Source organism: Fusarium oxysporum, chromosome I, assembly GCF_013085055.1.
Source record: "Fusarium oxysporum Fo47 chromosome I, complete sequence".
Classification (NCBI taxonomy): Eukaryota; Fungi; Ascomycota; class Sordariomycetes; order Hypocreales; family Nectriaceae; genus Fusarium; species Fusarium oxysporum.
In genome coordinates, this window is record NC_072840.1 from 4343971 (window position 1) to 4367048 (window position 23078).

Below are 23078 nucleotides of genomic sequence, written 5' to 3' on the forward strand. Positions count from 1 at the left end.
GGGGTCAGTAAATCAGTCGCCGCTATCTCGCTTGACAAGCCGATCTGATCCTTTGGTGTAATTGCTACGCTTCCCCCTTGACTAGATACCACAGGTGAGCAGACCCCTTCCTCTGTACCGTTTATCGACTCTTCGTCAAGGTCGTGTAGAGAGAACGGTTTGTTCTAATGATGGCAGCCTGACAATAACATGCTATCAAGAGTTTGTCCATCCAAGTTGTCGGGTTTAATCAGCAGTCGAAGCCCGATGCGCAACAGCCGTTGTTTTAGGCATTCCCTGGTATGCATATGGTTCATTTCGCCCCGATGATGTTTTGAGATATTAATCACCACTACCCCTTATTAACAATGTTCTTAGCTGGCTATCCCTAGCCCTCTCTCTGCTTGCCTACTACCCTCAACACTTAACCTAGTTTTTACTATGACCTTTATGCACCATAACTACGTTATTCATCGTACTGGTGGTTTTCGTCTTTGCTGCAACATGCAGAACAGTTCGAGTGTTATGGTTCCCTCAATCGAGAAAGAGGAACTCTATACCCACGTGCTAACGTTATTTACAGCCCAAGTGTCCAACCGTCAACCGTCTTCGTTTCTATGGTAATACAGCGTTTCTATTAAAGTGATCCAATCCCATCAATTACAGTTAAACTCAAACTCTGGTCGAAGCGGGCCAAATGATTCGTCTATGTGCAGAGGCCAAACCTTTGTTCTAACGATATTGCTTCAGTGGTCACAACATCACGACATGTCTCCTTTTAATCCTACAGCGTGCAGACTTCGGCCATTGAAATTAGTCCGTAGATAAACGAGCTTCTTGTTTGGCAACCCTCCATTTGAGGCAGTGAAGCCTTCTCGGTATCATATAATACAGCCAGTCGTATCATGCTGTGCAATATATAGACTTCAACACAAAACTCGGATCTGCCGGAGCAAGTGATGCAGAAGGCTAAACCCCGGTGAGATATCTGTGCAGTACTGGAGGCTATACCTTCCGGCTGCACGAGTGCATGAATGGCAGACAACAGCTTCGATACGAGCCAGATCGACGACATCAGGTGGGTGGAATTGACGCTAGCTTATTGTTTATACGAGAAGTTTCACGGGACTGTAGAAGCTTCGAATATCGTGCGAACAATCAGTACTTGAATTAGATCCAAAACTGAGTCTAAACTCTCTGCTGATACAAGGATATAGTCAAGGTATTTTGTTGGGTGTGTTTAGGGTATTTTTTAATTAATATACGCTTATCTAGGCCATTAAGTGCCCATCGTGTTCTACAACAAGATATCTTGACAATAGGCCGTGCTTCAACTAAGATTGGAACATGATCAGAGTACTTGTCAAGTCTGCAAGTGTGATTTAACAAACTCATTAACAAAGTTGGGTGGTATCCTTGAGCTGGCAGTGGCTTTGTCGTGGGGTTCCCCAGACTTTAAAAAGAAGCTTGATCCTGGGATGAGTGGAAACTCTGGGGTTCGACCAAAGATCCACGGTGGAGTCATAAGCAACAGCAGTTCAGACATTCCTTGAGGTAAAACTTGCGCCTAAAATTTCCATGTTAATCCAACTGCTCGAGAATGATAGGATTATTTGAAAGTATTGCGAAACGATCACTCAGCATGTGGATGGTGGATGGATTAAGTGGCAGCCGGGTCGGCCGGGTGGGGCCGTCCGATCGACGGCCCGACCACCGTGAATTCAAAATTACTCTGCTACTAATAATCAAAGTCCCAAGGAAATCACTGGGCAAACTCAGCTCTTTCCTAAATATAATAATAGATCTTGAGGGGAGAAATCATGCCGCTGTATATCCACCATTCGGTTCGACGAAATATTGACCAAAAGAGTTCGAGGTTGCTGTGTATACAACTCCCTCGGAGTTTATCAAGAACCCGGAATATACTATGTGTGTTCTGAGAAGACCAATCTTGAAAAGAACCCCTTGCCAGCCAACACCGCCCCATTCAAAAAGACCAGCCGCAGCGGAAGGCGAGCTTTGCCCACGTGCTACTCCTCACTAGGCCTTGGATAGCATTTCATCTATTCAATGGACAGTACCCACCCTGAATAGTGTTTGGTCAACGTTTGTACCCAAATACAACAGCAGCCAACTGTCGACAGAATATTCCTCACGACATGTTATAAATTGATCTACTGGTTTCTGTACTCGCCCACCAATATTTATGTATGTGATACAAGAATTCATATGTCTACCAGATACCCGGGCTAATTGCCGAAACAAATGCAACCTACGTGCTACCCGCCCACCGAAAGTAACAGTTAAGGAAATCTCCGATTTTGCTTTCCTTTACGAAGCGACCAGTGGCTGCAGTTATAGGGTAATATTTGCGTGACGACACCGACGCCATGGCGGCTGCTCAGCCTTGTTCAACGGTAAGCGCTGCCTTAATGTTGACAACCTGAAGTTGAAATCGCAGACAACCTGGTACACAAACTTAAGTGTACTAACTCAACTCGATTGAGTTGTCGTTGGATCAGAGTTTGGAAGATCTACCACTAAGATATAATCTTGCAACGGCGAGGCTCCATGATACTAGAACACATGAGTTGCTTATGTCCAAATGGCAAAAATGAAGCATTTAAGCGCCCATATGTCGTAGGCGTGCTCTGGCGGTCAAGAAATAGCAGAAGCCATTTAAGTGTTAGCGCAGCAGCCCGCTGGGCTGGGCTTGGCCTGGACCCTTGAGTTGAGTTATTTAAGCCATGTTTAATGTTGTAATGACGCTAACATGCAGTTTCGTTTATGGCACGACGTACCATTGGGAGGCATTGCATAGAGGCTTTTCAGCTCTCCTACCAACATGGGAGTTCACGAATTGGACTTGCAGTGGTGTGTCATTTTGAGACCTGCCGGCCATTTCATGACACTTTTCTTTTCGGAGAAGCAGGAAAGGGACAAGTCGGCCAATTTTGACCGTGCCATTTCCGCTTGAGGCGCTTGTCATGCCGACCTTTCCTAGAGCTACCATTCCTCACGGACGTGTATGTAGCATGCTGAAGGGAAAGGGGTTGGATGCACACGGCGCCTGTGTGTGTTCTGTGTACACGTCATTATTGTGGTATAATCATTTCCTGATTTAAAGGCAGAAAGAGGATGTGTAACAAGTGAAACGGGAGTCTTGGAGTTGAGGTCACAGAGTGAATAGAAAGATCCTGCGCCTTCCTTGGTGATACTTGGTTGCAAAATACCCCTGCTCCTTCCTAATTACCACCAGTTCAGCTCCCGCAACGTCGACTCTTGCTACCTAAACAGCCTGGTTTCGGCGGTTGATGCCTTTTTCTATAAGAAACAGATCAGACCAGGTACTGCAGTAACCGGCCTTCTCGACTTAGTAATAGCATCGTCGGGGCTATATGACTTATTCATTTTCTTGGTTCAAAAGGAAAATTGAAACACTCCTCTACTTGTTCTTCAACGAAACAAGAGACATCATTTATTAACCCGTCAGGCAAACAAATCCCCACTGGTTTTCTACATGGGTCCCTCCACTTCCATTGCTCACACAGGCTTCCTACAAGCGCATGTGCCATAATTTAGCTAGTTCAGCTAAACTGCAGTGGGCGCCTGGACCTCATCACCACCTCACCTCACAAAATCGGACGGCGCAGCGCCCAGGACAAAAAGGACCTTATTGGATCTCAGCTCAAAGTCCACTCATCTTAAAGCTTGGAATTTTCTTTTCTTCCGTCCGATTCTGGGTCTAGTTAGTCTTGGCTTTTCCATCATTCTTCCTCCCTTCTATCCTTCGTTCAGAAAAAAAAAAAAAAAAACCAGATATTCCCGTTTTATTGTGCTCATCACCTCATACCAATTCCAGGGCTCTCGCCTCTCACTTCAGCCTCCTTAGGTTCTCCCCAACTATCGTTTCTCCAACCACCCCCCCTTGTCGCTCGCTGATCTATCCTCTGTTTGCCCAGCTGCCCCTTGTCTCCGCTGTATCGCGGCGTTTCGGATCCATACCCAAATATCCTTCGTGCAGCATCCACTCCGTACGTTGCGCTAAAGTGACCGTCTGTCACTGACTACAGACTACAATCACTTCTCCTCCACGGTCGCTATCTTCTGTTGCCTCGTGTTTCCTTGAGCGTGTCCAGAATTGGTCTCGGCCCATTCGGTTCTTTGTGATCTTGAATATAGCACGGTCGCCGAGTCCTGCGCGCTTGCCAGGTTATCGAACTCCGCCTCTATCTCGACACTCGTTCTGGAATATACCCAAACTTGCGCTTGGCTGCTTCGGCATTGCCAAAGCCTCACCATCGTTTTATCATGGCAGCAATAAATACTTCACCGCCTCCTACCGCGGCACCGTTGAACTACAACGAATCGTCGAGACCCTCTTCGAGACCGACCAGTGCTTCTCGTCGTAGCCCTGTTCGCATACCTCATCTCGATGAATCTGAAGGCCCAAGACTGCGCAACGGACCAGTCTCGCCCGTCCGCGTAAACTTTCAACAGAAGAATTGGGTTCAGCCTTCAAATGCCGATGTCGAATATACTCAGAAGCCATCGTTGATAGGAGAATTGGTTGATCGCACTCTCCTTCCGCTGCCTTCGCCCCCAGAAACTGCTCCTCCCCCTCCTCCCCACGGTCTGAGGTCAGAGCCAAGGAGCTTTCCCGAGTTTCAAAATGACTCCCGCGGGGCTGAAGGGGGCTCTGAGCCGCAGCTTGAAAGGACAAACATCGCCGAGCCCACCAAGACAACTCCAACGGACAGAGTTCGCAATCAGGATCAGTACCGCAACAGTCGTGAATCGAATGAAACTGCGAGCACGAACCCGCAGCAAATCTCTATAGAATCTTCGGCAACGACAAGCGCAAGCTCTTTGTCAGGAATGAATGAGAATGTTGAGGGTCAGGCGATTGGCGATTCCCCCGAGAGCTCCATTATCGAAGGAAATATGCCTGAGACCCAGCCTGTGCCTCTTTTTCAGTACCATCATCAGAAGGATTTCCCAACAAGCGTTCCCAGTGCAGAGGCCAGGAACTCGTCAGCTTCTGATCTCGCTGAGAGTGCTTCAAACATCGGCCGTCATCTTACTCCGAATTCGGGTAGCCATATGAGGACTTCATTGCCTCGGCCACCATCTTCATATTCTGTCTATTCTGATTCGCGTGGCCGCTCTCCGGGTCTTCTGCCGGCTGGTTCACGTAAATCTCCTGATGCCAGAATGTCGACGTATGCCGAGTTGCTTCATGCGCCTTATCCTCAGCAGGCTCCGGCGCCATTGACACCTGATAACTCTAATCTTCGAACTGTCATCGGTAACAATGCGTCTCTTCTCAGCACACAAAAGACTCTGGACATGTATCGTGCCAACGTCAAAAAGACAAATGACTCTTCTATTCAGTACTCGTTCGCTATATTCTTGATTTCAACAGCCCAGGAGCAAGGGCTAGACTTTTCAGAATCTAAGGCACGCAAGAACAGCCCCAAACCTCAAAAGGGTCGTGACAGCCCAACTGCTGAAGGCTCTGTGTCAAGCCCACAAGAACTGGTTCGTGAAGCCCGACAAATCCTACAGCGTCTTGCCAGTGCCGGATACCCCTTTGCGCAATACTATCTCGCGGATGGGTTTGCTTCCGGACTCTTCAGCAAGGGTAAGGAAGATTATAATTCGGCATTCCCTCTGTTTGTTTTGGCTGCGAAGCACGGCCACGCTGAATCTGGTTACCGAACCGCTCTATGCTATGAATTTGGTTGGGGTTGCCGGAAAGACCCTGCCAAGGCGGTGCAATTCTTGCGTACAGCTGCTTCGAAGCGCCATCCTGGCGCCATGACACGTTTGGGTAAGGCCTGTCTATCTGGCGATCTTGGAGAAAAGCGCTACCGAGAAGGAATTAAGTGGATGAAGCTAGCTGCTGAAGCCGCCGATACTCAGTACAATTCCGCGCCGTATCAACTTGGTTGCTTATATGAGAATGGGTATGGTGCAGATATCTTCAAGGACGATATCCACGCTGCCGAGCTCTTTACTCAGGCTGCGGAATTAGGCCACCCTGAGGCTAATTATCGACTGGGTGATGCTTATGAGCACGGCCTGCTTAACTGCCCTCGTGATCCGGCTCTCAGCGTTCACTTCTATACTGGCGCTGCTGAAAGGGGACATGCCGGTGCCATGATGGGATTGTGTGCGTGGTACATGGTCGGCGCTCCCCCGATCCTTGAAAAGGATGAGGAGGAGGCTTATGAGTGGGCGCGTCGATCAGCCGACTTAGGTGAGTGTTTTGTTGATGCGGTGTAAACGATGAGGTAGCTAACCATGGTGCAGGCTTCGTGAAGGCACAATACGCCGTCGGCTACTTTACGGAGATGGGCATCGGATGCCGACGTGACGTTTTGGAAGCCAATGTCTGGTACGTCAAAGCTGCCGATGCTGGTGAAGAGCGAGCCAAGCAACGGTTAGCCATCATCCAGGCAGCTGTCAGCGGCCAGGGTACTCCCATGGAGGTTGCCCCTCCACGAAACGGCAAGATGCAGAAAAATCCCAAGGACGACAAGGACTGCATCGTTATGTAATGGCAGTGGGCGAGTGACAGCCTGCTCCGGGATTAATATGAAGAGCATAACTAATCAACGACGACTACGCTTCCTCTATGAAAATGCAAACGACATAACTCCCGCCTTCCGTTATGCTGTTTTTTTGTCAGCAGTAACGACAAGTTCTTTCAGCGCCGTTGTTTTTCTTTTTCCATTTTGGCATACATCACATCTCGCATGGCCCAAATTCTCTATATTGGACGATACGCTTGACGGCGCCTTCTTGTCCTCGTCTCCGTCGCTACCCTTGTTTGGCACGGATGCTCATCTGTTGGAATCGTGTTTTTGGAATCAAAAGGGGGAGCCTGATCTCGAGTAGCAGCATAGCATGAGGAGATGTAATTTGACGGTTATGTGATCCATCAGCTCGGCTGGGATCTTTTGGTATAATTTTCCCTGTATCTGCGGTGGAAACTATTGAAATAGGGAGTCCCAACATCTGACGACATCGAAAGCGAAGTGAGACTGTGGAGTGGGTTGACGGTAATTATCATCTTGTGTTTGGCGTTCGTAGGAGACGTGACTTGGACATAATCATGATATAGTAATACAGTGCCTGCCATGAATGAAGGCTATGATACCAGCCTGACCTTTATCTGTTGACCTTTTGAACTTGCCAATACGTGTAACGTGTGGTTACTTAGGGTTTGCATGGACTAGCAGATCGGGCTAAGCACATGAACTTGAGCACATCATACAGCTCTAACAGCTTAACCCCAGAACGATGTATCCTCATAGGACTGACTCCCTTGAGGTTACCTAGTCTTCAATGGAGGCACCATGGGGCAAAGCTCCCTCAATATGCATATGCAAGGGGTTCTGGAGACAAGTTTATCAGATTGTCCATGTCTAGGGTAAGCTACATTGACAAAATTCATTGAAGGCATACCTACTTATTAGGGATAGTTTACCATCTCATAGCCCATTTTTAATTCTTGATATAGACCTGATCTTATGATGTTGTCCTTGGTTTTGCTGTAAGTAATCACTTATGTTTCTATTGTTTGACAACCTAATTGGTTGTTGATAGAAACTGATCATCCTACCAGCTAACCACACTACGAAACTCAAAACAACATGCAAGGGGCAGGATATGTAGAGACATTTTCGTACCAAAGCAACAACGAGGCGTTGTGACACAGACCGACGAGTGATGAAAAGGGGGGAATGGCGAACATCGGTTCGATGGGTGGACGCTTCTACTTGAGTTCACTGATCAATGGTGATGGTTGATATAAGCTTCGACCGTTTTGTATATAAGCCATCAGTAGCCGGCTTTATGGTAGACAGTGTCCTCCGAGTTCTGAGCTCAGCAACCACAAGAGAGAAGTATTGTGTAATTCGAAGAAGTCTAGATTTGATACTTGGTAATCAATCCAGCAAAGACATTGACAGAGAAGTCCAAAGGGTTCGTTCTTTGGTCACTTCACTGGCATCTGACCCCAGAACTCGGGAAGCCCGCCACTAGCCAGGAACGAACAGATCTCGATATGATGCATTATTAACAAAGAAAAGCAATTTCCTCACGAGGGAGAGAAGATAAGATGTACACGGACAAAGGAACCCCTCTCCTTTTCCTCCACTGGCTCGATCGAGGGCAGGGAGGGTCTTTGATGATGAGACAGAGAGCTGAATTGAGGGGTTCTTGATATGTTTACTGTATCACCTTAAGACGCGTCTGGTGTGTTTACATGTCTCTCTTTTATCTGATTAGGGCATTCTAGCTGTATGATGAGTCTGGGCAAGGGAAGATAGAAGCCATCGCGACTGAAGGGTGGGAAGATTGGGGCCGAAGGTCTGAGTTGCCGCTCACACTGATTTATGGATAAAGTCCGGTAATTGTTATATTTAAAAATGGTTACCCAGACTGATTGCCTGAGATGGCAATAATTGTCAGCCGTGAGGCGTATGTTACCAAGTTTTACTTGTCCTGAATTGTGTTCCCCTCCAAGCTCCAAGGGGTGTTCCTGTAAGACAAAGTGATACCATCCAGCTCGAGTTATCCAAGTTTCGGACGCCGGACATGTCAGTAGCTGAGGGAGAGGAAAGGGCTTGTGACGCAATGTGGTCCGTGAAGCCCAGAGGAATATTGCCAACCTGCCAATCAACGATTCACTATTGACGTCGTTCTTGTTACAGAAGTAGAAGACAAAAGGTTTGCGGGTAATTCTTGGTTCCAGGGTAAGGCCGTAAGGAAATTTACTACAGCACTGTATGCGACCACCCATGTCGAGCCCAACAGGTACTTCATGTACGCATTGACCATGCTCGGAAGTGGTTGCGCTGCTTCTCCACTGATACCCATCTTTCCGTATTCTTCTATTGGTCACCCCGGGAGATCATGCATGTCTCAATTAACGCGTTGACGCGTTTTGACGCGTTTTTACTGACCTCATACGCGTCTCCCTCGCGACTTGTGCGGTAATCGCGCGACGATATCAAGAGCAAGGACTACGCTGCAGGGCCAATGACAAAGAGAATGAGAGGCATGCGCTGTAAACAGGCGGTGAATGATCTGGCAAAGAACGCAGCATACTCGGGTCTCCATTTTCCTGAATATTTGTATCATGGGGGTAGACTTAACTTATCATGAAGCATTGCAACAACGATGGAGAGGGGAAGAAATGTACAGATGGTGCAACTTCAAAAAGAGGGGACTCCAAGATCTCGATCAAGGAGATCGAATATTCATTGGCGATCGAGTGATTGTTTCGCAAGTACTTGCATCGTCATAAGCCAACTGACTTAGGTGTGAAGACAACTTCGCCTTCGAGGGTTACAGTGCCTATGTAAAGTGCCTTCAGGCAAGGTAGCCAACAATTCGCGCGTTCCTGCTTCTTCCAAAAGCGGTTGAGAAGTGAAAAGAACAAAGGGCGGTAGGGTTTGAAACGGAGCATGACCTCACTGACTCATCTGTAAAGGAGGTAACAAGAAAAGGTCACGCAGACACACACACACACACCCACTATTCGACACCTGGAGCTGATCCCACCGTTGCTGGTTTGTTATAGAATGGGAGAAGCGGGTAGTGGAAGGTAGGCGAAAGTGTGTGCGCATCAAGGAACATGAATCAAGGAATGAATGAATTGGTGCCGCAGACATGATACAGTTTAGCAGGCTTCTGCCGTCATTCGGGAGCTCTGACAACATAGGACCCTGCAGCACATCAACGTGGAAGCGAACGGTACGGCAAAGGAATGGAAGGGTATGGATGAGATGGGAACCATGGGATGGTCCTAGCCCGTGCCGCGACGGCTCGCTCCCACCAGCCAAGGCAAGGTAACTAGCGAGGAATACCAATATCCCTCCCTCCACTGCTGGTGCGTCAGCGGAGAGTTTTTGAACTAGACATCTATCAGGCAGATTCTTGTGTGACCGAGGTGCACCAATGTTGCTCTCTCAGGGACTACCTGATTGATTCAGCTTGGTCTGCTGGATCAACCGACCGGGGAGCGTAGCACAAAGTAGCAATATGGCAACAAACTTATTCTTGTGTGGATGAACAAGCGCGACTCGTTGAAATTGTCTGTGTCAACTTGACAAGCGAAGTCATACACGGCCTGCGCCTGGTTTAGGATTAACCAACGTTGCCCGATGCATACATTTCTTTTCAAGTCAAGAAACTAAGTTAGTACGCAGTAGCACATAAAAAACCTCTAACTGGTGTGCCTGGTTGCATTAGACCCTTGCAAGTTAAGTTGTATGTGTGCGATGCATACAATACAGTAGCTTGAATGTCTTGAGTCAGGTAGGGCATCAAGCCCAAACCGGACGTCGAGGGCAGGCGGTGGTTCTAGAGAACCTGTGAACACTAGTCAGTTCCTCAGCCCAGAGGGAATTATTGTGGAAGAGAGGGCTCAAGTTAAACAAGGAAGCGAGAATGTGTTGGTGGTCTATTCGCTATGTGCCATTGACTTGGATATTGCCATGTTGATCCATTTGATTGCTGTACGTCTATGTTTGTCGGCCGGGCCCTGACGAAAAGAGAAAAAGACAATACGGAACTGAGATAAATAATAATGCTCCATGTGTGGTAGGAACATGACCCTGTGTCGTATCCCAGTGCAGGTAGAATAGACGGGAAGAGTAGCATCGTCGTATGATTGTGGAGATGTGTACAGTTTTGCCCGTTTCTTTCTTTCTTTGTTTTTTTTCACCTTTCGGGTTCCTGACACGCACAAGCATTAACGCTGCAGCATATATTCAGCTGCTTTGAGAAAATGATCTACATCTGCTTGTCTTGGATGTCCTGGTTATTTCGTGCATGATCACAGAGAAGGGATGGGTGAAGGTTTATTGCTTTTTTGGTCAAACAGAGGGAGAAACATGGGGACGAATATGCAGGGCGGTTGATGTCAGAACGGTTGAAAAGACGTTACGGAAGGCAATAATCACTCCAATAGACGGAACAGATGAAGGGTTAGCAAGAAGGGGGCCTACTTTCTACCCTATGGCACCATGGCTGTATTGATCTTGAAGCTGAAGGGTTGTAGAGAGGGATGTATTGTTCGATAGTATCATCCTAGATGCGGAGCATGATATCTCTCGAAGCAACGCACATGTAAAATTAAAAGGTCAATCGAAAAGGAAAGAAAGGAGACATATGTCATCTCGTGCCGTGTAATGGAAATGTCCTGATGCTTCCGGGCAAGAAGAGAGTGTGCTGAGACAAAGATCGAGGCTGTCCAGGATGTCTCAAGTGTCATCGTCCAACTGGACACCCACCGACGCTTGGTCGATTCCGTACAGTGCAGTGCTCTAGCAAGGATCTACATGCAGAACATATACCTCACCTGCAAGGAAACATGTATCATGTGCGAGAAGCATGGGTCTTTCGTTCCTTCTCTGCCAGTAGTCCGACCACCCGTTGTAAAAATCCATCGTGACTACCCGGAAGCAGCGATCAGTATTTGCGTTGCCAGAGGCACATACTACGGACGTGCACCTGCCCCCCTGCGACACCCTTGTCCCCTTCCATGTGTGATTGATTCCCGACACCTGGAGGCGGAGTGCTCGGGGGGGGTTCTATCATCTATGTGGGCTTTCTAAGCCCAAAATACATCGTCAAAGAACATTTGTCCTGGGTGTTGGCGATCAGGTGGTGCACGGGGTCCTTGACCCTTACCACAGTACCTACTGTACGACAGGCAGCAACGTACCTCACAGTCACTTGGTAGCTAATAAGGTAAGTTTACTTTACCGCTGCCGCTAAAACGGGCGCGAACCGACTCAAAACTCACGGGAGGGTCCACGTTGCTTGGTGTCTGCACTGTATCTGCACCCCGAGACAAGCCCAGAGGGTACTTGTCGCCTGCTGGTGGCTCCTTCCGCTGGGTGCGCGGCTTCACCCAACGACCCCGACGGTAGGTGGGACCTGGGACCCTCCTTCTCTGACCCCGGTCCAAGGTCCTTCTTGTTCACTTCCACACCACACCTCATCCAGACCCATATTAGGCCACTGCGTCCCCTGCCCCTTCCTATCCCATTCCAATGCCACTTGCCTGACCAACCCCCCCGTTCATTCCAATTCCCACCACAACCACCGCATTTCCTGCTCTTCACTCCGACAACAGACTCAGTTTCTCCCTACAACAACATCAACACAAACACAAACAGACAAACACCAAATCATTTGCATTCTTGACTTTTTTTAATAGTCGCATCGCAACCTCTTCATCTCTCATCGACTCGATCCTCACCTCCCCATCTCGCGCGCGCACTTACCAAGCATCGTCAAAAAATTGCCCGCCATACTTTTGCGCCTAGCCGCGTCGCCTATCCCAGTCGCAATCGCACCACACGCCAACCACCGCTTCGCCCTTCGCCCTTTGCACCAAACAAACAACAATAGTCGCTGCGGCCATACTTTGCATCTTTATTATTTAACACCAAATAATCGAAACTCGCTACTATGCTTCTCCCGTCCGCGCTGCCCTGCGATGCGTCGCACTCAACCCACTCTCGACTGCAACCTTCTCTTTTCTCGCCTCCTGCCAGCCCTCCGGCTTTCTCGTCGCACGCATCTTTCGCCAATATCATGACCACCTGTCGCTCGCTCCAATCACTACTATCAACACCTGCGCCTATTATCACCAATCCTCGCCCGACTCCTTCGCTCGCTCAATTACCAACTCCACCGCTCGCCCATGCAGCACCTCCTCTGAAGCTGCGCCTCCGTCCACGCCCACAACGCCGCGAGCCAGTCGGTCCCAAGAAGGTAACCAAGCGTGCGGCACCGCGTGCTCTTAACAAGAGGCGCCGTGCTGCCGACGAGGAGGCGGAACGCTATTCATCAGCAAGCGAGTCTGGCAGCGAGTCACCATCGCGCCGCCCAATCAAGCAAGTCGCGCCCTCAACGCCAAAGCGCACGCGCATCGCCCCCGAGCAGCTGCCTCTCGGTCTCGACCGTTCCGACTTCCACAACATGCATCTTCGACAAGGCGGACATCTTCTCGGAGAGGAAGATTCCTCCGATGAAGAGGACTGGAGCGCCGAGGACGATCGTATCCTCATCGAAATCGTGCTAGAGAAGCTTAGATTGTCAAAGGCAGAATGGCAAGACTGCGCCCGAAATCTCGGCCGCGATCGTCATGCTGTCGACCGCCGCTGGAAGACGCTGTTGCTCAATGGTGACATCGGTCTCAAGTCACGACCAGGACATTAAGCAACCTCAATTGGATCTACCAGAATATTTTCTCGTACATGATTTTATACATTTGATCTTTAGCGCAAGTCTCGGCCGAGCATCATCGGTAGCGAGCACAAAGAAAAGAGGCCTACAGGACATAACATGGGCAATGGGCTGCCCTTGGAGTTAGATATTTTCTTTCACGTTTTGTAATGATATCCCCACGCGTAAATGCGTGCGTCTATTAAGTTTCACATTTGCTTTCTTTTTTTAATTATTTTTTTTTAGGTCAAGAATCGGAATTTGGTGCTAGATATATCAAGAATCTGCAATGGAACGCCAAAAGTTCCACATTTCACTTAATCTTGCCTACTGGTGTCCCCTGTGCATCCTTGCTACTATAGGTCGCAGTGAATTTGACCACACCATCACGGTCTCCATCAGGGTTCAATATTGCGTGTGCCAGCCTCTACATATTGTTCCAATACTACTATCGTGGCTGGATTATCGAGAAATCTTATCAAAAAATTACAGGTCTAATGAGCTATACGAGGTCGATATTCAGGTACTGGGGAATGGGCAAGCTGGGCCAGTACATCAAAAATTTCTCTTCAGCTCGTTCTTCACCCGCATGTTTATCCCTCCATGGTACATCGTGCGTCGCCTATCGCCCATCCCGCATTCCTCATGGACCAGGCGCACGGTCTCTCCGGAAATCACGAACAGACCATCGAATCGGGCATCAATATACATGAAATTTGGTACTTGTCCCAATTTTCATCATCGTAAGTCCGTTTGTACGTTTCACACCACGAAGTCAGAGTTAAATTCCGAGCTTGGACGTCATTGTCGAGTCAGACAGTTTGGTGGTTTGTTGGGAAACAAATACACACGTAACCAGCAGATGGGGTTAATTGAAAACTGGTGGCAAGCGTGGAAGAATTTCCATAAGTTGACAAAAAAAACAAAACAAACCGAAATACATCATTATACCTTACCTACTAGTTTAGTCGAGTCTCTGTATTTCTTCTAACCAAGGTACGTATATAAGTAGTCGTTGGACGTATCACGGCATCGAGTGTGCGGATTTTATTGCACATTAGGTAGGTGACTTCAGGGTCTGTTCATTCTCGCCTTCCATCCTTCTTCCGTTGTTCGATCTCTCGCCTTTAGCGTGGGCCTGGGCCTGGGGATGGGACGGGCGGCGACGGGCCGGGACGGGGGGTTACCACTGTTGCTGGGTAACGCCATAAAGGTTGTTTAGTGTTGATGTGGAATTGAAATTAGATATTCCCCCTTCATTAGAGTCTGTTTAATGATACCAGACTAATCAATCTACCCAATGCAATGAAAGTGTAGTTTTATGTGATATGAATTTCATTTGATCTCCTGGAGCATCCGTTATGCTCTGATGGTTTATATCTATAGCCTTATGCGTAGTCATGGTAATACCTTAGCAATACCATGAGCTTCTAGAATACGTAGCAATCCGTCTTGTACACCCCTTGCTTCCTGCCATGCCATGACGTTCGTAAAAGTATTATGAGCAAACCGTACAAACCCTCTATAGCGCTGAAAAAAAAAAAAAAAAAAAAAAAAAAAACAGAACCACTGTGCTTCGAGACACGAAACCGCCATCATTATGGGGCTATGATGCTGGGAGGAATATAGGGCATGAACCGTTCAAGCAAACCGTAAAATGCAACGCAAAGCCAACGAGGTTGATACACAAGCCGCTCTGCTATGCAGCGCAGAGAATGAAGTTCTTACAGTAGAGGTAGATCGTGGAGAAAAATGTGACACAATATATGAATGTGTAGGGAAAGGTGCGGGCTCTTGGACAATTGCTCAGGAGAACATTCCCCCTTCCTAAGGAGGCGTCATTTGTTCCTCCATGAGCATCTTGCGGACCTCTGTCTCGAGGGTCTGCTCTGTCACACCGGGATCTTCGTCAGTCACTGCACCAGTGACCTTGTTTGCGAGCTCGATTTTCTTCTGACAAGCTTTGTAGATGAGCTCCTCGATAGTATTGGAAGCGATAAGTCGAATGATTTCGACGTCACGCTTCTGACCAAGGCGATGGGCTCTGTTCTCGGCCTGGATGTCATCTTGAGGGTTATCCGATTGGTCAAAGATGATGACTTTGTTGGCAGCCGTGAGGTTGATACCTGTGCCACCTGCTCCGGTTGTGAGCAAGAACACTGGAATATCAGGGTCGTCATTGAACTCGTCAATCAGCGTCTGTCTCTCCACAACATGGGTGCTCCCCATCAAGACTCGATGCTGAATATTCAGCTGAGCGAGCACTTCCTGCAGCAGCTCAATGACGCGAGAAAACTTGCTGAATACAAGGACTCGGTCACCGTTCTCCTGATACTGGTTGATGAGCTCGAGAAGTTTCTTCACCTTTCCGCTGTCCATCTCAGTCTCTGGAGGGATGTCGAACCTTCCGAGAAGGCCTGGGTAGTCACGACACCAGAGGTGAAGTCCAAAATCTGAAGAGTCCTTGAGTTCTTGGATTAGATGCTTTATGTCGGGTTGACGGAGGTCATCCTGAGAAACGCTATCCATCAGGATTCGAGCCATCTTCTCAACCTTCTTGTCATCAAAATGGCGCCTGAAAAGGAGCGGGTGAAGTGCTGCCTTGCGAAGCTGCATCCAGCAATTGTTCTGGTCATTTCCACGGCCACGGACTTTTGTGACGCGCTTGGACGGCTCAAGCTTGAACATCTCTTCGTACTCGGCATACACTTGTTTCTGGTTCTCGTCCATGTCGCAGCGGACGACATTGCAGATCTTGGGAGGCATATCTGACAAAACTTGGTCTTTCCGACGCTGAAGAATGAACGGCTCCAAGATAGTTCTGGCTCGCTTAACACGCTCACTGTACAGAAAAGCACCGTTTGAAACGTCTCTGATAGTGACCTTTTGGCTAAAGATGTACTGAATGTGTTGCATACAGCCGTTGAAAATATCGGGGTTTATGAAGTTGAGGAGTGAGGTCATCTCCAACAAATTGTTCTGAACAGGAGTTCCTATACAACATTAGCAAAAGCGCCCATTGAGAAGACCAGAGGTAACAAACCTGTGAGGAGCATTTTCCATGATGCCGGAATACGGCGAAGATCTTTGTATATCTTAGTCTCAGGGTTTTTCATCTTGTGGCCTTCGTCAAAAATGGCAGTGTGCAGTCCAATAGACTGCATAGCCTCAATATCCGCGTCGTTGTTAATTTGTGAGTATGTTGCAAGCACGACGTGGAAGGCTTCGGGATCATGTTCGATCTCAGACGCAATCTCAGCTCGCTCTGCCTGAGAGCCTCGGTATCCGATCACCGAGAGGCCTGGAGCAAATTTCTCAAATTCTCCTAGCCAGTTGTTGTAGGTACTTGGGGGAACGACAATGAGATTGGGCCAAGGCCGGGTTCGTTTTCCATCTTTGCTCTCCTCATAATCCTGAACAAGGTGGCACATGAGTGAAATGACTTGACAAGTCTTGCCCAGCCCCATCTCATCGGCAAGGATACAGCCTATGTTAAACTTGTAGAGGAGGGACATCCAATTCAGGCCTACAAGCTGGAAAGGTTTCATCCGGCAATGCCCATCCATGTACTTGGGTTGTTGGGCAATAGGCGGGCGCACGTATCTGGGCGCGCTGATGCTTGTAGGGGTTGGAGGCAGATCGTCTGAGTTTTGGCTTCGCTCTCGCTTACCATGTCCGAATGTATCGATATCCCAGGTATCAAGCTGCTGCCTGATATCTTTTGCATCGCGGTCACACTTGCCAACAACATTGTCGATTGCGGCAACTGCATCAATAAAGACCTCGACAGCCTCCACAACATTCTCTCCAATGCTGACTTTGGAAGCCTTTCGGGCGCCAGGCTTTTTACCGACGGTGACACGCCTAGCCTTCGAGATGTCATCAAAAGGTCGCTTCTCGATCATACAAGCAAGTTGCTCTTCTTTCATGCCTGTCATGGCAGCTAGTTCTTGAACAGTGCTTGTGTTGAGACAAGTCAGCACCCGATCATCCTCATCGTCTGAAGGCTCTGGCGATGCCTCCGCCTGATACGTATCCTCCTGCCCATCATCGACAAGGTCAATAATTAGCGGATCGTCGCTTGAGGCATGGGCGGGGGGAGACGACGGGAATGCTGGAGACGAAGGGATCGAGGACTTTCGGAGACCTTGTACTAGTCGCCGTCGGGGTTTCTTTTCAGGGCTGAGGGATGCTGTGCGTGAGCGCGAGCTGGCCCGGCTCGCTGCTGCTGATGATTGGAGAGCCGCCTTGCTAATCAGACGTCTGCCAGGTTTAAGGTTGGGCGCCGGCTGTTTGGACTGACGCATTTGTCGTTCGAGATAATCTATTGCTTCTGCGAGATCGTTTTTGCATGCACTCAAAGCCTCCTTGGCCTTGTGCGAGGGCACTCTGTCTCCGTAAACATCATAAATCTGTCGGAGTTTGGTCTTGATGGCCTTTTCCGAGCTCTCTGATTCTGGATTGTACGCGAATGCCGAAATCTGTGCCTTAAACGTTGTCGGTCGAATATCGCCACGGGGAGGTGTGAGGTCGTCCTCATCGTCAGAGATGAGATTGATAGGCTCAACAGCCGGTCGCTTGTTGGTCATTGCAGGAGGAGGCCGTTGTGGAGGACGAAAAAAGGTGCCGAGAGGGGCAACTCTGCTACCAAGAGTGTTACCAAGAGGTGTAGGCTTTTTAGGTTGTTGGAAGGGTGATGATGCAGGAACTTCCACAATGCTGCTTGCAGGAGAGGAGCTTCGCATTGGTGCAAGTCCGGGTTTCTGAAGGACTTGTGTTGGTTGTGTTGTAGTATCTCGGCCTCGAAAAAAGGCAGATGGAGAGCAGGGAATTGTATCCGTTATTTCATCGGCATCGTCAATGGTTATTGTATTGCGAGCGAGCGATGGGGTGCGAGGTAGAGCGTTTGAATGCCGGATTGGCAAGGGTGAAGAGCTTCGTGCCATTATAATTGTAGGTGAATTATTATGGGCATACGAAACAATAGGAGTAAAAATCGAGGCTAGCAGTACTTTGGATCGTCCAGGGCGGGGGCTGTCACTGCAAATGAACGGATTGAGCGTTTGGTCTGTTACTTTCTGCCCTTCTTATCGTTCGGCCAACAGAAAACAGAGCACTGGATGAAAGTGGCAGACCGATGTCATTAAGGAGAATGCTTAATAGAAAAGGAGAAGAAATCAAGAAAAAAATGGGTTAAAGTCGGAGAGTGAGAGATGGTGGTGCTTGCGAGTGCCAAGGGGATCCCAATCCAAATCCTGGAGGGGCGTGAAGTGAGCGAGTGAAGGTGGATATTTTCTCGAAGTGCCCTCAAATCTTTAACGCGACCCGCATCAACTGCACCACGAAGTCACGTGAGATTTCAGCTTCGCGTCAGTGTTTGATACATAAAATGAAAGAAAGGTCGTAAGAAGTCAATTGAATCAGTAAGGGAAGAAAAACAAAGATAGTCTGATTGAGTTGGCAATTAGACGAATACTGGTTTTCTTTATCGACCTTTACTCATTGTGAGAACAAAAAATTTCACACTTTCTATCTGATGGCGCGCGTTGATCATCTCGTGCTAAGTGCTTCTTATCCTCAAGCTCACCTAGTCGCACGTGCAAGTGGGGACCCACCTCTAACCTTCACAGCTCAATTGAGTATCCTCAACTCGACTACCTTACAGCACCCAAGACGATACCGAGCCTCAGCCGCCTCTTGTACACTTTCAAAATGGCCACTCGACGCATTGTTGCTACTGAAAAGACCTTCCTTGATAAGGATGATCCCATTGATGAGAATTCTAGCACTGCTCCTGCCGTTCCCAGGTAAGTTTTCTATTTATCTACCTTATTCAAACCGCCATTATTGCCACCTATCTCATCTTGTACACTACATCGATCGCATCGATCTAAACTGACAATTTTGACAGCCAAGTTATCTACAAGCTTCTAGCATTCACTTTTGCCATGATTGTGGTCCCCATTGGTTCCTATTTCCTCACTGTTAATACCGTCTTTCGTGGTATATCTTTTTACCCCGACGTGTCATCATCGAGACTAATCACAAACAGGAAACTCTTCTCTGGCTGGTGGCTTGGCTGCTGTCTTGGCCAATGTCGTCCTTGTGGGATACATTATTGTAGCTATGAAAGAGGATCAGTCGGACAAACAAAAGCCAGAGAGCAAGAAGGACAAGTAGACACAGCGTCATATATAAAGTTGATTCACTCTTTCATAAATTTCTATCCGGCAAAAGAAGAGTCTCAGGGGCAACCGTCTCAATTATTTTCTCGGGTCATCTTCATGACCATGCCTCGCTAGCTTGGGCGGACCATCATGTCTGGATGACCTCTACAGCCACGTGTATATGCTATGTACGTCTCAAGTGTGAGTATAATTAATGATGATCGTGGTGGTAGATCCATCCTCTGCCCTGCTCCTCAAGGATACCCCCAAAAGGGTTGGCTACACAAGGCCTAACCTGCCAACGCCTCGTACAGTTCCGTTTGCTAATGTACCATTCCGTAATAAAACTCAAGTGCTTCGCCTTATCCCATGGGGGAAAAAAATAAACCGTATCGTCACAACTGTAAACCAATTTGACCTAAGTTAAACAGTATCTGCCGCTCTGCCCTATAAGAGGGACGAAGCACGAGGCATGGCAGCATACTCCGGGGGGCCATCGCAAAATCCGTCGAATAGTACAGGCGCTTCAAGTACTGTTCGATCGTGCCATTCGACGTCGAATATCAAAGAAAACGGGTATCGACAAAGGAAAGTAGTTGCATAATAAGGTTTGTTTCGTGTTCGTTTCAAACGTTGACAGTCATTACTGAACCGCTGGCTCTTCAAGAGTTTTTGCTGAACCTGCGAGAAAACCAACTCTTGCGCTTGTCCCCGTTAGCTGCTTGCTGAGGTTGGTGTGCCGACTGTTGAGTTGATGTCCTCCTCAAAAGGGTATTCTTCTGTTTCTGCGGTGGAATTGAGGCCTGAGCCTGTGTCGTAGGAGGCTGCGAATGCGAAGGTGGTAGTACTTGAGGTTGTCCCTCATTGTTCACACCAGAACCAGATGCTGGCCAAGGGCGTGACTGGTATGGATGCTGAGGCTGATATGAGCCGGACGCATGCTCATTCAAGGGCTCGCGGCGCTTAGCCGGCATCGTCCGATCAATTGAGCTGTTGTCGCTGCTCGTAGGGTCTGTCTGATAGCCTGCGTGATCCGAATTGCCACTACCCCCAGCAGAAGTCACCGTCTCGTATGATCGGTCCTTGTGGGGGAGAGGATAGATATTCTGATCGTGGCCGCTCTGGTACTGTGGCTCAGACTGCATTCTAGACATCCGTTGCCGAGATGGGCCAGTGCCAAAGCCATTGCTATAAGCTTGCCCATCAAAGTAGTTGCTTCGGGTAGACCCATTCTCAAATTGATTCTCCGGTCTAAAGGAAACGGGGCGGTTGTTGTAGTAGTTGTCGCGAGGGAAGCGAGGCTGACTGTTATAAGAACTATTCCGCCTGTTCCAGTTGGCCTGTGAATCCGTTTCTGTGCGGTGTTAATAAGTTGACTGTATCTGATGCTAGACATCTAACTTACCCGCTCGGTAGAGAGACTTGCGTGAGTAACCACCATCGATTGCGGCCTCGAAACTACGAATAGTGTCTAATGGGCGCTCCCATCTGTTTCGAGTCGGGTTCGATTTGTCGGGATCCGCTATATGAGTTGTCAGTGGTGTCATGTTGTGCATGCTAGCGAACCTACGCACCGATAGAGTTTCCGAAGGCATCTTTGTGTTGCATGGACCGCAGAGGGGCAAAACTCGACTCGGTCATCATGGCAGCGATGGCAGCTGTTGTGGTGTTAGTAGGTGACCTGAACTTCCTGTTGTAGACTCAGGAGATGTCCTGACATACATGGCTCTGCTTCGCTTATGGCTAACGTGGGATCCGCTTTGCTATGTAAACGCTTCGCTTCCTTCTCGGCGTGGGTTTCTTGCAAGTCCTTGCTACCAGAGCTCTTATGCGACTTTTGAGAATGAAAGCTGAACGTTCGGCTGTGGGCAGGCGGATTCTGCGAACCTTTGCGCGGCGAGACCGGGGCAGTCTGTTGATATTGCTGCTGTTGATGATCCTGCGCCGGATAATTCGACGGCGGCGGTGGATATTGGCGATACTGTTCAGTGGAGGTAGCCATGGTCGCGGCGCTTGGGGGGGCGACTGTTTTATTTGATGTGGTGCTTGGCCGCAATGGATCTCAGAAAGGCCCTGGCTCTTGGCGATTAGAGTCTCAGCGTGATAAGGCGGGCGGAGAGTTGCAGGCAATCGACCGATGCGATGGGGATTGTGGATAAGAAACTGGAGATTGCAAGGAGCAACGCGGTCGGGGAGAAAAGACCGAAACCAGACCAAACGGCTACTAGCAAGGAAGAGCAGCAATTGTCGTGGATCCTGGGATGAATATATTGGGAGTGGAGATTTATTAAGAGTCGCTGGCGTAGAAGGCTGCGATGAGAGGCTGGGGCTTTCGAGCAATAGTGTGGCCCGGTTGCGTCGGAGTTTGGGGGTACGTATCGTATCAGAAAAGATCCCAGTAGATAGGAAGGGGTGGGGATGGCTCGTGGGCGGGCGCCTGTACTGCAAGAGAAGAGCCAGGTACAACAGGATTTATAAAGAACGAGTGGCTAAGGAGACAAGGCGATGATACCGTACTCTGCACGCCAAAGTGAGGTGAGAAGTGAGATGTGTCGCCGGTGGCTGCAGGTCTCTGACTTCGTACGCGGGACGATGTGATCATTCGTTGGCGCTGTGGTCTTGGCCTGGACTGGTACTTTAATTTTGAACAACCGGACAACAGCACAAAAGAACGATGCGATGTATAGAGAGGCACCGAGTTCTTGCCCTTGTCACTGGCGGCGAAACAGTACAATAAATTTGACCGGGATGTGGGAAAGCGAATCGCTGTTTTCTTTATCAGGCCGTGTTCAAAAGCGAGCTAAAGCGGCGCCGGGTGCGTTTTGATGCTAATGCCTGTGGCTGCGTGATAATGATGTGGGATCGGCGTGCTGGGGGCTGATCTTCGTAAAGTGACTGCCGCTTTTTTGGTCTGCTTGTTGTTTCTTTGGTAGTGCCTGAGTATGGGGCTTATCCCCTTTCGTCTTTGATTGATCTTTTTTTATCACTTTGTTGGGGTATCCGTCGGAAAAGGGATCTTCGAACAAGTCCAGTGCTTCGTAAGTGCTTGCGTTGGGCTTGGGCGATTACCTTTACTTTCTTGACGTCACTATTAATTAGAAATTTCTAGTGTCGGCTGGCGTGAAGTTCAGGGGAATTGAGCCGTGCCACGTTGAAACTGATCGGAAGAATCGTCCGGAGTGGCTTGCTGCTGAGACTCTCAATAGTGCTCGTTTTTGATGGACAGGGGTCCAGCCGATAGTGGGCCTCGCGTGTTGTCGAGTCACTAAAAAGGTGACGGAACGGAGTTGGAGATTTCGAAGGGTGTTGTATAAGCCAGTCTGGGGATTCGATTGGATATCGAGCTAATATCGCGAAGCCAGATGCAGTTTGTTGGAAACCTGGGAATAGCCGATGGTAGAAGTCGTAGGAGGAAGCGTTGATCTATTAGTGGGATCCTGCTCGTTGATCAATTACTCGTGAATGCGCAGGTGAGATGTCTAGGTAGGTTCTTGATAGGTTATTGAATAGCGATCTGCCACTGTAGATGGGTTTGAATCGATGATAGCTTCAGCACAAAACCAGTAAACGACAGACAAACAAAGAGCAGGCAGAGGAAGCGAGAGTCAGAATGCGAGATCTTTGCTTGATGAAAAGTGAGGAAGCTTTTTAGGAAGAATGAGGGGAAACTACGTAGAG

General features: G+C 48.6%; 5 protein-coding genes across 5 annotated transcripts; 3 read left to right on the forward strand and 2 right to left on the reverse strand.

Moving 5' to 3' along the window:
- Window positions 1–4168: 4168 nt before the first annotated feature.
- FOBCDRAFT_6740 (uncharacterized protein) lies at window positions 4169–6734 on the forward strand. The gene is made up of 2 exons (XM_031182768.3): window positions 4169–6241; window positions 6295–6734. The coding sequence occupies exons 1-2, from the start codon at window positions 4291–4293 to the stop codon at window positions 6540–6542; spliced, it is 2199 nt and encodes a 732-aa protein (XP_031043536.2). The 5' UTR covers window positions 4169–4290; the 3' UTR covers window positions 6543–6734.
- A 5278-nt stretch (window positions 6735–12012) lies between these two features.
- FOBCDRAFT_212565 (uncharacterized protein) lies at window positions 12013–13554 on the forward strand. The gene has a single exon (XM_031182769.3). The coding sequence runs from the start codon at window positions 12475–12477 to the stop codon at window positions 13225–13227; it is 753 nt and encodes a 250-aa protein (XP_031043537.1). The 5' UTR covers window positions 12013–12474; the 3' UTR covers window positions 13228–13554.
- A 1212-nt stretch (window positions 13555–14766) lies between these two features.
- FOBCDRAFT_284258 (SNF2 family N-terminal domain-containing protein) lies at window positions 14767–18179 on the reverse strand (the record flags this gene model as incomplete). The annotated part of the gene is made up of 2 exons (XM_059611654.1): window positions 14767–16226; window positions 16277–18179. The coding sequence occupies 2 exons, from the start codon at window positions 18177–18179 to the stop codon at window positions 15061–15063; spliced, it is 3069 nt and encodes a 1022-aa protein (XP_059463896.1). The 3' UTR covers window positions 14767–15060.
- Window positions 18180–18895: 716 nt separating this feature from the next.
- FOBCDRAFT_6769 (uncharacterized protein) lies at window positions 18896–19514 on the forward strand. The gene is made up of 3 exons (XM_031182771.3): window positions 18896–19040; window positions 19145–19236; window positions 19286–19514. The coding sequence occupies exons 1-3, from the start codon at window positions 18946–18948 to the stop codon at window positions 19411–19413; spliced, it is 315 nt and encodes a 104-aa protein (XP_031043539.1). The 5' UTR covers window positions 18896–18945; the 3' UTR covers window positions 19414–19514.
- A 284-nt stretch (window positions 19515–19798) lies between these two features.
- On the reverse strand, window positions 19799–21592 carry FOBCDRAFT_6758 (uncharacterized protein). Its single transcript, XM_031182772.3, has 4 exons — window positions 21123–21592; window positions 20975–21058; window positions 20806–20922; window positions 19799–20754 (listed from the first exon to the last, which is right to left on the reverse strand). Exons 1-4 carry the CDS (start codon window positions 21400–21402, stop codon window positions 20063–20065), a joined length of 1173 nt encoding a protein of 390 aa, XP_031043540.2. The 5' UTR covers window positions 21403–21592; the 3' UTR covers window positions 19799–20062.
- Between the last annotated feature and the right edge of the window lie 1486 nt (window positions 21593–23078).

What these genes read in the sequence shown, in the direction of transcription:
- FOBCDRAFT_6740 (XM_031182768.3), top strand. Translation starts at nt 4,291, where the DNA reads ATGGCAGCAATAAATACTTCACCGCCTCCTACCGCGGCACCGTTGAAC. An exon ending in GCGTCGATCAGCCGACTTAG is followed by an intron (nt 6,242 to 6,294) that starts GTGAGTGTTTTG and finishes ACCATGGTGCAG; the next exon opens with GCTTCGTGAAGGCACAATAC.
- FOBCDRAFT_212565 (XM_031182769.3), top strand. Translation starts at nt 12,475, where the DNA reads ATGCTTCTCCCGTCCGCGCTGCCCTGCGATGCGTCGCACTCAACCCAC.
- FOBCDRAFT_6769 (XM_031182771.3), top strand. Translation starts at nt 18,946, where the DNA reads ATGGCCACTCGACGCATTGTTGCTACTGAAAAGACCTTCCTTGATAAG. An exon ending in ACTGCTCCTGCCGTTCCCAG is followed by an intron (nt 19,041 to 19,144) that starts GTAAGTTTTCTA and finishes CAATTTTGACAG; the next exon opens with CCAAGTTATCTACAAGCTTC. An exon ending in TGTTAATACCGTCTTTCGTG is followed by an intron (nt 19,237 to 19,285) that starts GTATATCTTTTT and finishes AATCACAAACAG; the next exon opens with GAAACTCTTCTCTGGCTGGT.
- FOBCDRAFT_6758 (XM_031182772.3), bottom strand. Translation starts at nt 21,402, where the DNA reads ATGGCTACCTCCACTGAACAGTATCGCCAATATCCACCGCCGCCGTCG. An exon ending in CATAAGCGAAGCAGAGCCAT is followed by an intron (nt 21,059 to 21,122) that starts GTATGTCAGGAC and finishes ACACCACAACAG; the next exon opens with CTGCCATCGCTGCCATGATG. An exon ending in CAAGTCTCTCTACCGAGCGG is followed by an intron (nt 20,755 to 20,805) that starts GTAAGTTAGATG and finishes AACACCGCACAG; the next exon opens with AAACGGATTCACAGGCCAAC.